The sequence below is a fragment of the Elephantulus edwardii genome, unplaced genomic scaffold (genome assembly GCF_000299155.1).
Source record: "Elephantulus edwardii isolate Elephantulus edwardi_28Jun2011 unplaced genomic scaffold, EleEdw1.0 scaffold00236, whole genome shotgun sequence".
Classification (NCBI taxonomy): Eukaryota; Metazoa; Chordata; class Mammalia; order Macroscelidea; family Macroscelididae; genus Elephantulus; species Elephantulus edwardii.
The window spans coordinates 1995408-2011220 of NW_006399986.1; the positions used below are offsets into that span (position 1 = coordinate 1995408).

Here is a 15813-nt window from a genome sequence, read left to right on the forward strand (position 1 = left end):
TTCCGCTCCGCCCCCTCCTTGGGGGTCTGCGCGGGAGCTTCAAAGGCGTCTTGTGATTTGTTGCCTGTCTTCATTTACATGGTGCTCTCGCCAATTGAAGAAGGAGCGGAAAAGTTTTAAAGTGGCGGGAAATTCAACGCGCCAGCATGCTCTCGGGAAATAGGGGAGCTCTACTGGAAAAGCACGCACGGAATTGCACTTCTAGCCCAAAAGCCGCGCTTCTCTCGCGGTGAATCCATCAGCACCTCTAAAGGGGAAAGATAGGCAAGCGCCTCCTTTTTACACCCTCAGAAACTGCATAGAGGGTCAGCGTGAGGTGGTTCCATCTCTTAGCAGTGACAGTGGGTAGGCAAAAGTCTTCATTGATGCGGAAATATCCAATGATAAGAGACAGAATACAGAAAATCATTCTTCCAAAACAAATGGGACATAGTCCATTTCAGGAGAGAATATATGATCAAGGACTAACGGTATTGAAGAAGGAAGTCCCATAGGCACTGGTTGTATGGACCCAAAATATATTCCAGTAATAACATGGTACACAAGTTAAGATTTTATAGTACAGAGAAAAGCCAATGTTCTTATTGTTTGGTGCCCTGAGTCTCCCAGGATTCACAGCGACCTTATGAACAACAGAGCTGAAGTTTCCCTTATCTTGTTCTATTTACACCATCTCTGACATACGCAAGCCCATTGTACAGTAAGGTGTCAATTCATCTTGTTGAAGGTCTTGCCCTCTCCTTCTCTGACCCTCACCTTTCCCAGCACGAAGTCTTTTTCCAAGAACTGGTCCCTGCTGATAACATGCCCAGAGTATATGAGATCAAGTTTCATCATCCTTGCCTCCAAGAAGCACTTTTCTCCAAAATAGACTTGTTTATTCTTTTGACAATTCATAGCATTAGGAAGCTTTGGTGGCCTAGTGGGAAGGAGCTGTACTGCAATCTCCAAGGTATGCAGTTTAAATCCACTAGTTGTTCTGTAGAAGAAGGATGCACAATCTCCTATCATGTGATTTACTGCCTCTGAAACTCGCTTGGAGGGTCAACTGTGAGTTGCTTTGGACTCAATGGCACACAAGAACAAGGATATCCAGCAGTCTTTTCCAACATCATAAGGAAAAAACAAAAGTCCTCACCAGGGGACAAATAGCCAACATTATGACAGAGAAAAGTTTGAGTTTGTCAATGATATAGTTTTATTTGGGCCCACAATCAACACTCATGATAATAGCACTTAAGAAGTCAAAAGACCTGTTATAAATAAGAATATTTGCATTGGTTATTCAGTGGTAGAATCCTTGCCTCCCATAAATAACAGTATTTATGCAATATTTGTCTTTTTAAAAATTTTTTATTTTTGTGGATGTGTACCGTCAAATCAGATCTGACTGGTACAGGAGGAGATTGCTCCTCCTTCTCCAGCAGAGCACCTGGTGGATTTGAATCTTGTGCCTCTAGAATTGCAGTGCAGTTTCTTGCCACTAGGCCACCAGAGCTCCCTGCATAATTTGTCTTTTGTGACTGAGATATTTCACTCAGCATAAAGTCCTCCACGGTCACCCATATTGTATAATATTTCTCCCGCAGAGTAGTTGGTGGCTTTGAACCATGTGCCTTCAGGATTGCAGTGTAGCTTCTTGCCATAGGCCACCAGAGGTCCCTCCTTAAGCAAATACTCATATTTAATAAACATAGTTTTGTGCCATTGAGTACAACTTACAGCGACCCTATGAAAAACAGAACTGAACCGTGTTCTATCCTGTGCCATCCTCACACTTCTTGACACACCTGAGCCTATTGCAGCAGTCACTGTGTCAATCCACGTCATCAAGGGTCTTCCTCTCCTTCACTGACCCTCCACCCTTCCCAGCATCATGTCCTTCTCCAAGGAATAGCCCCTCCTAGGAACATGCTCAGTATGTGAGGCAAAGCCTCCAAAGAGCACTCTGGCTGCACCCTCTCCAAGACATAGCTGTTTGTTTTCATGGCCGTCCATGGGATGTTTGGTGCTTTTCTCCAACACCACAGCTCAAAGGTGTCAATTCTTCTTCTGTCATCCTTATTCATTGTCCAGCTCTCAGATGCATAGCAAGTGACTGGAAAGACCGTGGCCTGATTCAGATGCATCTTAGTACTCACACTAACATCATTACTCCTCAATTATTTGGAGACGTCCCTATCTGCAGATTTTCCCAGTGCAATGCATCTCCTTATTTCCTGATGGCTGCTGCCACTGAGCCATTTTGTTGAGAGACTAAGATTACACAGCAAAACTGTGGTAAGTGAAATTGGTGTCTACTGACATCCCTGGGGTTAGTATATCAGAGAGCTCCAGTGGACTCATCATAAGGATCTGCGCTTCAATCCCAAAGGCATGTGGTTCAAATCCACCAGCAAGACGGACAAAATAAAAATGGGCAATCTCCTCCAGTGCAATGAAACTGCCTCTGAAAACCCGCTGGAGCATCAGCTATGGGTCAGTTCTGACTTGACAGAACACAACAACAGAGTTAGTATCATCCTTTCTGGAAGCAAACACTGTTTTATAGCTTTGTGGGTTTGGGGCCACAGCTGTATGCCACCTAGGCCCATCATTCTGCTGTTGCTACCCCTTTCCCACCTACCATCATCACACAGACCTCTCTGGTGTTATAGCTCTCCAACTCAGCTTTTGTACAAGGTCCTTTAGTCACAAGCTGAACTGTCTGGCTCTTCTCTCTTAAAGGTAATGAGAACTCCGTCTTCTACCTCTGTGATGACTCAATTTAAGTCTGTCAGGATGACAATCTGAGCACAAGACACTTTAGAAATATGGATCCTTTATTTGCGTTGTCCCACTTAAAGGTCCCATTTATCTTATTTATTTGGGGTTGGTTTTGTGTGTTTGTGAAAGTGTGTGTGTGTGTGTGTGTGTGTGTGTGTGTGTGTGTGTGTGTTTACTGTCAAATCGGTTCTGACTGGTACAGGAGGAGATAGTCCCTCCTTGTCCAGCACCATTTATCTTATTTATTTGGGGTTGGTTTTGTGTGTTTGTGAAAGTGTGTGCGCGCGCGCGCGTGTGTGTGTGTGTGTGTGTGTGTGTGTTTACTGTCAAATCGGTTCTGACTGGTACAGGAGGAGATTGTCCCTCCTTGTCCAGCAGAGCATCTTGTGGATTCAAACCACATACCTCTGGGATTTCAGTGCAGCTTCTTGCCACTAGGCCACCAGAGCTCCCAAAGAAGGTCCCATTTATCTTAATTACATTCTTATCCAGCTACCCAGTCCCCTTGCTGGGTCACAAACACCTCACATTTGCATCGTCCTACCAGCCATATGAGCTCTGGTGGCCCAGTGCTAATAAGCTGTGCAATCCCATAGGCATGAGTTTAAATCCACCAACCACTCCACAGGAGAGGGGTGGGAAATCTCCTCTCATGCCATTCACTGCTTCTGAAAACTCATGGAGGGTCAGCTGTAAGTCAATTCTGACTCAATAACACATGAAAACGACCAGCTCCTCAGTGAGAGTTATAAAGACAATGGCTTAGAATGTTGTTGTTGTTGTTAAGTGCTGTTCGACTCATAGCGACCCTAAGTACAACAGCTCTGAACTCTGCTCTATATTGAGCCAATTACATCGTCTCTCACCTATCTACCCCTATTACACCCATTACCCCAGTCATTGAGTCAATCCATATCATCCAGGGCTTTTCTTGCACTGTCCCTTCACCTCCCAAGCATGTTGTCCCTCTAAGGACTGGTCCTTCCTGTCAACATGTCCAAAATATGTCAGACAAAGCTTCAGAATACTTGCCTCCAAGGAGCAACCGGCTTCACCCTCTCCAGGAAAGACCTGTTTGTTTTCTCAGTAGTCCATAGCCACATCAATAACTCACCACACTTCAGCGTCTTAAGAATAAAACATCTGTTAATATTCTTTTACAAGTATTCCTTTTTCAATTTCTTTTTAAAAGTTTACAAAGCAAGTTAATTTTTCATTCAAGCATTCACAACCGTTAGATTCAGTAACATTACTTTCAATATAATTGTACTTTTCACAATTCCTCCTGTAATTTTCATTTCCATTAATCTTTCTATGCCTTTCTTTGCCTTCCTGTTATTTATTGATAGTGCCCTGATCGTTCCGTTATTAGATTTTGACTGTATGTTCATTCTACTCTTAAAATTTCTCTTATATTAGTACTAAATAACTAAGACAGGGGCACGAGTAATCCCAGTAGAATGTATTTCCTATCCTCCTGGGCATACATCTGGGAGTAGAATGGGTGGGTTACATTTTAACAGCTGTATTGTATTGTTTTATACTCTCACCAGCAACTGCATGAAGGTTCCAAGCATTCACTGTTTAACTCAATGAATAAAGACATTTTAGTCATAGTGAAATATTATCTCACTTTTTACCATTATCTATTATATATGTATTGACTATTTATTTGCCTCGGAGTAACAAACCTCTAATCCAACCAATTCTTTGCCTATTTATTTATTTATTTTTAATTTTATTAATTTTAATGAACATTTATTTACAGAGATTTTGAATTTCCATTCATTTGTTGTTGCACTTTTCTTTGCTATTTTTTTAAACTTTTAAGTCATTGATTGTTGCACTTTTCTCCCTATCCACTCCTCCCCTCCAGTTTGCTCTTCTCTTTGAAAAGTAAAAGAAAAACTCTGTCATTGTTATAAAATCCCTCCCCCCAAAGTCCACTCCACTATGTAGCTTTTGTTCTGGACTCCTGTCATGACAATCATACCTAATCATATATCCCTTTTAAACAGTTCTCTCTCTCTTTGGGTTCCAGCTGCTCTCCCTCATCTCTTTCAATGCAGTATTATCCCATCTTTCTTAGTCTCCCCCGACACTGATGTCAGTCCTGTTTTACAACAGTGGCACAATGCAGTATTTGTCCTTTTGTGACGGATATATTTCACTCGGCATAATGTCCTCCAGGGTTACCCATTTTGTATAATATTTCATGAGTTCCTTGGTTTTCAATGTGTATTTGCCCGTTTTTTAAATTAAGACATTTCATTTTAATGCTGGATTCTCAGAGTTCAGTCTACACTTTAGATACAAGTTCCTTAATAGATATGATTTCTAAATGTCCACTCATATTCTGTAGCTTTTTCTACCACTTTCCGTTTAGTGTCCTTGAGTAACAAAAGCTTTGAATTACTGAAGTCTCAGTTATCTAATTTATCATCATATCTAAGAACTCTCTAGCTAGTTAAAGTAAAAAAAAAGTATGTTTTAACTGTTTTTTTCCTAAGAGTTTTAGATTTAGCTCTTACACTTAAGTCTGTAATTTTTGTTGCATATTATGTGATTATGATAAAGGGCTCAACTAGATTCGTTTTAACCACACTCATACAGATCAGTTCTATCAGGTTAAACATCTTCTTTGCGCAATCCTTTTAAAGCAGTACCTTCTTACTCTGCCCAGAAACCACAGATAACATTGTACCTTATTGTAAATTCTCTTTCAAAATAGAAAAAGAATTGCTCATTTTCCAGTTCTCCTGAGATAATGGAGGAGACGGTTTCTTTTCGCAAGACAGTTTACGTTACCCATATAAACATCTTTTATATTAACTCAGCTAAAATACATTTGCTTTTGCAGAACCCCAACTGCCGCGCTGCGCACAGGATCAGCATAGCTCAATTAGATCCGAGAAAAATGTACAGGGGGCAAAATGTGTAGTGGCCCAGGCTCTCATCTGTGAGTTTTCCGTTCTCCATGAACTGGATGAAATTTGCTACTAACTTCGAGGACTTCGTCATGAGAAAAATGACCACAGAGGTCATCATGAGAAAAATGACCACAGAGGTCATGTGCTCGAGTTTAAGGGACCAACTGAGTCCTTGATAACCTCCGTCACGTTTCCAGTCAAAGTAAAATGAGATTGACTAGATGGTCAGCAGCCTCTCATAAGGGGTGCACTGACGCTGGGGTAAACTAGGGCGCCTACTTAGGGAATCCAGTGCCGTCCGGTTGAGTCCGACTCCATGGAGTCAGAGCTACCTGGTTTCTGAAGCGGTAAATTTTTGCAGAACCATCATGCTCCTACAGAGCATCAGCTGCACTGGAGCTGATTAATAGGACAAACGTATCGACCTTAAAGGTCTTTGCAACAAATGCACCCGCGGAGGTTTACACGCCCACCGGAAATAGATGTGGCGTCATCACACGCGCCGAGGGGCGGGCCGGAAGTGGGCTTGTGTCGGCGTCCCTGACTTTGAGGCCGGTGGCGGTTCTTCTCCTTCGCTCCGGAGCGCTGTCTGTGTGCTCAACAGCTATTTGAAGGGGGGAAACTGGAGATTGTGGCCACAGTGGCCGTTGTCCGGTAATTAGCGGGGTCGGTCCGAAGCGACTCTGGAGCGGCCAGGGCCACTCTTCAGGCCGGCGGGATTTGGGACCGAAGTTCTGACTTCGTTTCCCGGGCCGAGGTTTGGATAAAGCGAGCGAGACCCTCGAGAGTCCGTGGCCCAGATTGTTTTATTTGTTTGTTTGTTTTGGTTTTTTTTATTATTACCCTGGAGGAAAGGCGGGATAGGAAAGGTCGGGCCTGCGTAGGGCCCTGGGTGGCATTCGTGCAGTGGTGGAGGGCTGGGGGATGAAGCGTGTTGGGGTCAAAGGCATTAGGTAAGACACAGCCTTGAGTTCCTGATTTGCAGGGCCTGACACGGTTCTTTCATCCCTGAGTTGTGCAGGAATTTTTGTTGTTGTTGTTGTTTTTAATTATTAAATTTTATTAATTTTAATGAACATTTACAGAGATTTGGGGTTTTCATTCATTCATTGTTGCACTATTTTCTCTACCCTCCTCCCCAGTCCGTTCTTCTTTTTTTTTCCGCCCTTGAAAGTCTGTTTTAATTGTCCAATTGCCACAGTGCTTGTCAAAGCCAGTTCTGATTAATCTCCTTTGTCAGTGTGTCCTTTGCCATTCCCTATCACTCCTCCCTGAGAGAGACTTCACCCTGATTCATAAGGAAAAGGGGATGGCGTATTCTCTTAGCTACTTCCTGCTGAAAAGGGACACTGTAGGTTTCAGGGTGAAGATCATCTCTCACTACTCTAAAGGGCCACTTTGGCAATAGGAAAGATGTAGACTATTGTGGAGATTGATTTTGGAATTTAGATGCAATTTAGATGCACTGTTATCAATTGTGCTTAGCTATCATGTTCATGTCCTTGAAGATGTATCATGGAATGTATCATGGAATTTTATTATTTTATGTGTGTGTACCATCAAATCGAATCTGACTGGTACAGGAGGATATTGCCCCTCCTTCTCCAGCAGAGCATCTGGTGGATTCGAACCATGCGCCTCTGGTATTGCAGTGCAGCTTCTTACCACTCGGCCACCAGAGCTCCCTTGAATTTATTTTTTTAATGGAGGTGATTGCCCTGGAAGAAACGGTTGCCTAACATCCCCTGTTGGTGCAGACTTCTTTATGCAGGGCACATACTTAAGACAACTATTTATCCTTTCAAGGTCCCGATGAGGGCAAATCTCTATCTTTGTTATTTCTTCCTTCGAAGTTTCAAAAATAACCTAATCCAACAGCGGGGTCCCTCGTTGGCACCCTTTCCCTTCCCATCCTGGCCCCAGGTTATCCCCTGCTGCTGCATTTATATTTTAGGCTGGTTGGGCTCCCCACGCTTCGGTGACTCTGTTTGCAAAGGCTTTGGGACGGAAGCCCTCGCTTAGTTTCCTGGTCTGAGGTCTGGATAAAAGCAAGCGCTGTCCTCACTGGTCTATGACCCAGATTGTTTTTGCTCTCGCGGAAAGGAGGGACATCCACACATTTGGGCATCTTGGCCACCTTTCTGCGTTCTTCTCTCTGTTCTCCCCTCACCCTGAACCCCCATACAGTCAGGTGTGTGTAATTCCCATCCAGCTCCTGTATACCTTCCTGTATCCAGTGAGTGCTTTGTTTGGTACACTTCTCTTAAGATTTTATTTTATCTTAAATAGCTTTTTTACTTGATAAGTCTTTCGAAAGTTTTAAGTACAGACTTTAGTGGAAATTCCTGTTTATAAGATCGTGAGTGGTCTTTGCATAATGTGCAAATCAAATACTTGCATGGGTTGCGTTGTAGGGGATACATACCTGTAGGAGGTGCGTATCTGTAAGGAGGGAGCAGGAGTTGAATGAGTGTCACGTGAGAAGACAGGATCTCTGCTGGAGAAACACGACTTTCTCAGTAAAGGATCTTTCTTCACTCAGCAGGTCCTGGGCACATGGAAACCAGAGGGGCTCTCATCATTGAGGTTTGAAGACTCCCAAGTCAGCCGAGTCCTGCCTGGAGACGAAATGAGTTCCTGCTGATGCTCTGTAGAATCTGAAGGCCCCACTCTAGGATGGTTGTCTGCCAGCCTTTTCTGTCTGAGAAGACCATTATTGGAGGATGAGTTTGGCTTCACAGAATAGAGGCGCCATGGAGACCATGACGAAATTGAATCAAGACCACAAGGCAAAAGGTCAGAGTTGTAGAGATGGACTGAGAGCCCAGGCCAGGCAAGAATGCCTTAGTAGCCACGGCTGAGTAAAGTGGCTCCTTCCTTCCACCTCCTGTTCAGAACAGCGACTCTGGAAGTAATGATGGGGACATTTGTTTTCTCACTCGTTCCTTTTATTCCCTCAGGTTTGTCCTCTCAACGTACTGACTGGCCTCAAGAAAAAACGAAGCCCAGATTACTGGTGAGTTGAAATTGTCAACTCCCAACTGTTTCTGAAAGACTGACTCATTTCCCAGCGAATAGGCATATACTCTGTCTTGGGAAGGTAGGATGTGATTAGCATTTAGACATTTCATGGCATCCTGTCAAGTACCATATTAGGTTTAAAGTATTTGGGAAGTTTCTGTATTTTACCCAAAATATACTTTATAGGGAGCATTCATACCTAAACACTTTTATTGCCATCAAGTTAAAACTGATTTCTAGATAATCCTGCATTGAGTTTGCAGGAATCTAAATTATGCTAAATTACCCATGTTTTCAAACTGACAGTGAAGCATGACTTTTGCCTTAGAAACACAACTCCTTGATGATTTTACCATCAGAGCTGCAATACTAGGAAGCTGTATCAAGAGAGAAAAGAAATGAGAGATCGATTTATTTTAAAGAAATGGCTCTTTCTAGAATCGGGCAATCTCAGGTCTGTAAAATCCCAGGAGATGTGTCGAGGGTGAGTGATGAGTTCCAAGTTGTCAACAGACAGGGACTCAGACTGTTGTCTTCAGAAACTGAGACCTGAAGGTGTTGGCTAGCAGTTCAAAGACTGGGTTCCAATCGGTAGATCATGAAAAAGATGCAGGATCAGGTCAACACCTCTCTAGCTTTGCTAGAGTGCAGGCCGCATCCTTGATGAGACTGCCCCTTCAGCAGACCATGCTGATCACATGTCTGTAGAACCACCTGTAATCCAGCCTCAGGAACATCATAGGTGTTAGATTTATGATGCCTAAGTCAGTTTAAGAGACTAAGGTGCACCTGATCCAGGCCATGAGCTTCACAATTAACTTGGTATGCATCAGAAAGTTGGACAGTGACTAGGGATGATAGGAGAGTGAATGCCTTTGAGCTGTGGTGCTGGCGAAGAATATCGAGTGTACCATGGACTGCTAGGAAAACAAACAGGTTTGTCCTAGAAAGGGTGAAAGCAGGCTTCTGCTTGGAGGCAAGGGTTCTGAAGCTCCTTCGGACATACGTTAGGCGTGATGCAAAGAGGGACCAATCCTAGGAGCAGGACAGCATGCTTAGAAGGATGAAGGGACAGCACAAAGGAGGAATACTCTGGGTGAGATGAATTGACTCAGTGACTGGGGTAGATGTCTCAGACAGTGAGGTTGGCATAATATTGTGCATAGGGTCACTATGAAGGTGCAAGTGACTTGACGGCTCTTAACAACAAAGTAATTATAGTATATGGAGGATCCTGTTCCTGTTGATAAACAATATTAACCACCATCCCGAAGATAAAAGCAGTTTTTTTTTAAAAACTGACATTAAAAAAACCTGACATTATTGCCGTTGTTAATGTGTAACTCAGTTTCACTATACTTCTGTATACATGCTATCTAGTAATTCAGATTCATTTGCTGTGATTGAGAGTCATCTCAGTGACAGTCCATGACTGAGCAGCATTTGATGTTTGCTATAAGCAGTTTGTCAAAGCCCCTTCACCATATGGCTGTGTCAGCAGGCTGTGGAGCATGCTCTAGTGCAGAGAGAAAGGTCCATAACCTGGCTAAGGAAAGAAGGACAGGAGAAGCTGCAGGGGACTTCACACACTGGGGTTGGGAAGAGAAATACAGCTTAGCATGATCCTGGTTGGGAGATGGTGGGCTGAGTGGCTCTGCTAGGTGGGAGATTGTGATACCAGGATTTACAACACGGCTTGACTCCGACCCTACTGCTCTCACGATGTTGAAGTGTCCTTTTTCTGGACTATTACTGCTTTCTGTTGTCACAGATTAAACATAAATAGTACCCTACCCGAGAAGGACGTTTGAAGGACTTTATTAGACAAGATAATTAAAATATCTAAACTCAAAAACAACTATGATATATCATCCCACCCCAGCAACAACAGCAAAATTCAACAGGGCAGCAAATAACAAATGCTGACAAGGTTGTAGAGAGATTGGAGCTCTTTTTTACTGCTGTTGGGAGTATAAAATGGTGCAACCACTATAGAAGGCAATCTGGCATTTTCTCAGAAAGTTGGAAATAGAAATACCATTTGATCCAGCAAGTCCACTACTGGGAATATACCCTAAAGAAACCAGAGCTGCTCTCAAACAGATACATGCACACCCATGGAAGCAGCCCAACTGCCAGTTAACAAATGAAATGGATAGAAAAACTGTAGTATGTTCACACAATGGAATGTTATGCAACATTGAAAAACAATGAACTTGTGAAGCACTACATAATATAGGAGAGCCTGAAGGACATTGTACTCAAATACTTCAGTCACAAGAGGACAAATACTAACACTGCTGTTGTGAAATAGAACTGGCGGGTTGGAGAAAGAATAGGAAAAGAATAGATAGAAAATAACACTGCATTGAAAGATGAGGGGGAAGCACTGTTTGAAAAGAATATATGAAAAAAAGAGAGAATATGTGATAAATTTAACAACAGTCTTGAAAAAGAGGTGCATTGCAGAGTGGACTGCAGGAGAGAGTAGGGAGGAGGAGGGAGGAAAATGCAACTATTAATAATGAAAACTCAACCTTTATGTAAGCTGTTAAAATCACAGTTGAAAAGAGCCACAGCAAAACATTGTCCTAGAGTTAAGCTCTTGCAGAAGTTATTGGGATTTAATTGCTGAAAAGTCTCCTGAGTGGAAGTGGTGTGATCTGATGCACCCTAAGGAACCCCACTAAAGATACTTACCCGGGAGGAGCTTCGTAGTACACCTAATGCTTGGTGACTTGCCCCATATCACAGAGCCACGAAGTTCAGAGCAAGTGTTTGAACCTTAAAAACCCCAAAGAATAATTTTACACATCACACTGAGTTGTCTGAGCTCTTCAGAAATGCTGCTTCCAGATCCCATCCGGTTACTTCCACTTTGTCTGTCATTGTAGTTCTATCTTCCTCTTTAATTACAGACTAGACCTGAATCCTTAGTATAAGCTCCACTTTAATGATGTCTCATGTTCTTCTCGAGCCCCGCCTATCCTTTCCCATCTCTGAATTTCACCATTCAGATTTTTCAAAGTCTCTTCTTGAACACTGCTTACTGATGCCACATTGGTTCACACTTTATTTCTCCATGAAGTCATAAATGATTAATGGGCCAGGGTGTGGTTTTTTTGTTACTGTTCTCCATTGACTTTATCACAAAGTCTGGGATACGATCTTATCCTTGTTGTTACGTGCCATTTGCGACTCATAGCGACCCTATGTACAAGAGCCCTAAATGCTGTTCTATCCTGTGCCAACCTCGCTGTCTCAAACACATTCATTCCTACCACTCCACTCACAGAATCAATCCATCTCATTGAGGGTCTTCCTCTCCTGTGCCGTCCCTCCACTCTCCCAAACATGATGTCCCTCTCCAAGGACCAGTCCCTCCTTGAAACGTGCCCAAAGTATGTCAGATGAAGCTTCAGAATCCTTGACTCCAGGGAACATTCCGGCTTCACCCTCTCCAGGACAAACCTGTTTGTTCTCCTAGCAGTCCATGGTATATTCAACACTCTTCTCCAGCACCACAACTCAAAGGCATCAATTCTCTTTCTATCATCCCTATTCACTGTCCAACTCTCCCATGCATAGCACGTAATTGTGAAGACTATAGCCTGGATCAGGTGCACCTTAGGCTCCAGCCTGACGTTGTTGCACTTCTGTACTCTTGAGAGGTCCCCTCACAGCTGACTTTCCCAATGCAGTTCATCTCCTGAGAATTGTATTCTCTGAAAAGCATTGGATTAGGGGAGCTCTGGTGGCTTAGTGGCAAGAAACTGAACTGCAATCCCAAAGGAACACGGTTCGAATCCACCAGACGCTCTGCCGGAGAAGGAGGTGCAATATCCTCCTGTACCAGTCAGATCTGATTTGACGGTACACGTACACAAAATTAAAAAAAAAAAAAAAAAAAAGCATTGGATTACATTCTCAGATGCAGACTCTTCAGGACCACAGTTACATTTCTGGTCATTGGGAAGAATGATGGTGATGTATTGTTTTAGGAACCTGTTACGTTTGAGGATGTCAGTGTGGTCTTCACAGAGGCAGAATGGAAGACGCTGAGCTCTGAGCAGAGGATCTTGTATAAAGAAGTGATGCTGGAGATGTACAGGAATCTCCTCTCCTTGGGTGAGATAATGTTCCTTTCATTTCCTTCATTAATTGAAATCGATCTGTATTGAGTACTTACTATGTGGCAGAGGCATTTTGGTGGAGCAGTGGGTACACACTTAACTACTAACAAAAAGTTGAGCATTTCCAAAGTATCAGCCAGTCTGCAGCAGATAAAAGTTGTGGTCTGTTTCTGAAAAGAATAACGGCTCTGGAATCCCGATAGGGAAGTTGTAATGTGTCATAGAGGGTTCACTATAGATTGAAATCACATCTTTGGGACAGATTTTTCCATTGGCTTGTTTTCAATATGCCAAAACGTCCTGGGTGATGTAAATGCTATTTGCTCAAATACTAACCTGAAGATCGATGGTTCAGATACATGCAGTGTTATTGTAGAAGAACGATTAATGATCTTCTTCTGTAGTGATTACAACCAGTGAAACCATCAGATAAGACAGTTACCTCTCCATTTCCCTAAAGCAAGAGAGCAAGGAAAGGAAGGAAGATGAGAAGTTGGAATGTGTGGCCAATTGACCAAGAACAACTGGTTCTTTTGAGAGATCATAACTGGATAGTGTCTGGCTACCACTACTGAACATTTTGTGCAAAGATTCCATAGAAGAATCCTGAGCAAAAGGGATTAAATACAGAGCAGAATTTCACATTCTCAACCTGCACAGTCAGGAGGCACTGAGTGAGCTGTCATGCACTGAAGAAGGGAGACTGCCAGCATGTGTTCTGATTCTTAGTTGTAGCCTATCTCTCGCTCCTCATGCTGAGTTGTACCCTTTGCTCTCTTCATAACGTGCTTTACTGTAAGTACAGTGTGTGAGTTCCGAGTAGCTGCTGCAGAGACTTCCCCAGAGGAGAAGCAGAGAATGACGTGGGGAGCATGGGGTGTCAGACTGGCAAGGAGAATGCAAGGAAGAGGTGGCTCTGGTCCCTGCCTTCTCAGAGTCACCTTAGGCCAATCCAGACCATTAGGTTCCTTCTCTACTGCTGTCCCATTTTCACACCTGTGAATGCATGATTTTTTTATGTCTGTCAGTACCAATTTCTATGATAAGAAAAATATCAAAGGAAATTTTCATAGAAGTCACAGTACTGTCCTTTTCAAGTCTTAGCGAAGTGTTATGGGCAGTGTGTGATTGTGTTGGTAGCCTTTTGCTAATGGTTTAATGCTTAACTGTATGTGTCCCTCAGAGACCGCAGGCAAGAAGACAGCATGGCGTCTATCTCTCTAACAGAAAACTTTCTCTCTTCAGCAGGAGCAATGCCACAGATCTACTCCTGTTTCTCCTGCCTTCTGGCTTTCTCTTGTCACCAGTTCCTCAGCCAGCATGTGCTGCAGACCTTCCCAGGCTTATACGCAGACCATCACTGCCACCCTGGGGGATCCAGCCCAGGGCGGCAGAAGCCATATGAGCAGCAGGATTCTAATGAGAGATTTTGGAGTGAAAGTCCAGAAGTTAGCACAACGCTGGACTTGGAGGCTGACTCAGCCCAGAGATTTGGAGCAGTCACCTACAGTGTGGATGACCCAGACTATGGGCTGAAGCCAGACTTCACCACAAGCCTCTTCCAGGAGAAGCCTAGCATTTGTCGTGAGTGTGGACAAGTGTTTAAATACAAGTCAACTCTGATCAGACACCAGAGGATCCACTCAGGGGAGAAACCGTATGTGTGCAAGGAGTGTGAACGAAGCTTTACTCAAAAGTCCTCTCTTCTCACACACCAGATGATACACGCAGGGGAGAAGCCTTACATGTGCAAGGACTGCGGACGAGGCTTTACCCAGAGGTCACAGCTCCGCACACACCAGTGGACACACGCTGGAGAGAAGCCTTACATGTGTGTGAAGTGTGGGCAAGGCTTTACGCATAAGTCACATTTCATCAGACACCAGAGGGTACACTCAGGTGAAAAACCTTACGTGTGCCTGGAGTGCAGGCGAGGCTTCTCCCGAAAGTCAGTCCTCCTCCTGCACCAGCGGACACACTCAGGGGAGAAGCCACATGTGTGCAAGAATTGTGGGCGTGGCTTTACCCAGAGGTCGAATCTCATCACACACCAAAGGATACACTCAGGTGAGAAACCTTTCCAGTGTCTGGAGTGTGGGCGTGGCTTCACCCAGAGGTCAAATCTCATCACACATCAGAGGACACACTTAAGTGATAAACCTTACACTTGCCCAGAATGTGGCTATGGCTTCACTCAAAGTTCATCTCTCCTCAGACACCAAAGGTCGCACTCTGGGGAGAAACCTTTTGTGTGCCCAGAATGTGGGCGTGGCTTTACCCAGAAGTCAAATCTCATGACACACCAGAGGACACACACCCAGGAGAAGCCTTACATGTGCCTGGGATGTGGACGCGGCTTTACCCGGAAGTCAAACCTCGTCAAACACCAGAAGACCCACTCAGTGGAGAAGAGGATTTAAGGAGAAGAATCCTCTTTGGGCACCAGCAGCCTTTTTCCTTAGAAGCCTGTTTTTGCCTTGGAGGTCTACACAGTAACACATTGTGGTTGGGAAACCTTTAGTGGGACATGTCCAGAGGGATCTCTCACGCTAAGGTTTGTGGTATGAGGCCTTTTTTTCCAGGTTCCCTTACTCAAGGCCTCACTCAATGGTGACGTACACTGAAGACTGGTTGCCACTAAAGAGAGGCAGAAAATGTAGCCAGGCACTGGAAACCACTCCAGTCACTAGTAGGCTGAACCAGAGAACTCAGGGACAAAAGCCGCTCATACAGGATCTGTTTGCAGACTTTTATGCCAGCATCCCTCCTCAACAAACGAGGCCAATGTGTTGCGCACTCCAGTGGTTGCTTCACCAGCTCTGAGGGACTGCTGGCAGGGTCTCCTAACCACTTGGAATTTGTGCAAGGATGAAGCTGCCAGCCATAGCCAACTTGAAAACTTTCCCACATTATCCAGCATTCAAACTGAAGGGGGCAAAGGAGAAAACTTTCTAGTGGTTAGC

General features: G+C 43.9%; 1 protein-coding gene across 1 annotated transcript; it reads left to right on the forward strand.

Annotated features, from left to right (window-relative positions):
• Positions 1 to 8449: 8449 nt before the first annotated feature.
• LOC102858310 (zinc finger protein 343-like) lies at positions 8450 to 15270 on the forward strand. The gene is made up of 4 exons (XM_006898705.1): positions 8450 to 8492; positions 8657 to 8712; positions 12719 to 12845; positions 14096 to 15270. Exons 1-4 carry the CDS (start codon positions 8450 to 8452, stop codon positions 15268 to 15270), a joined length of 1401 nt encoding a protein of 466 aa, XP_006898767.1.
• Positions 15271 to 15813: the final 543 nt, after the last annotated feature.

Coding starts and splice junctions, on each gene's coding strand:
- LOC102858310 (XM_006898705.1), top strand. CDS start 8,450: ATGGAGACCATGACGAAATTGAATCAAGACCACAAGGCAAAAG. Junction 8,493..8,656: donor TCAAGACCACAAGGCAAAAG/GTCAGAGTTGTA, acceptor TTATTCCCTCAG/GTTTGTCCTCTCAACGTACT. Junction 12,846..14,095: donor CAGGAATCTCCTCTCCTTGG/GTGAGATAATGT, acceptor TTCTCTCTTCAG/CAGGAGCAATGCCACAGATC.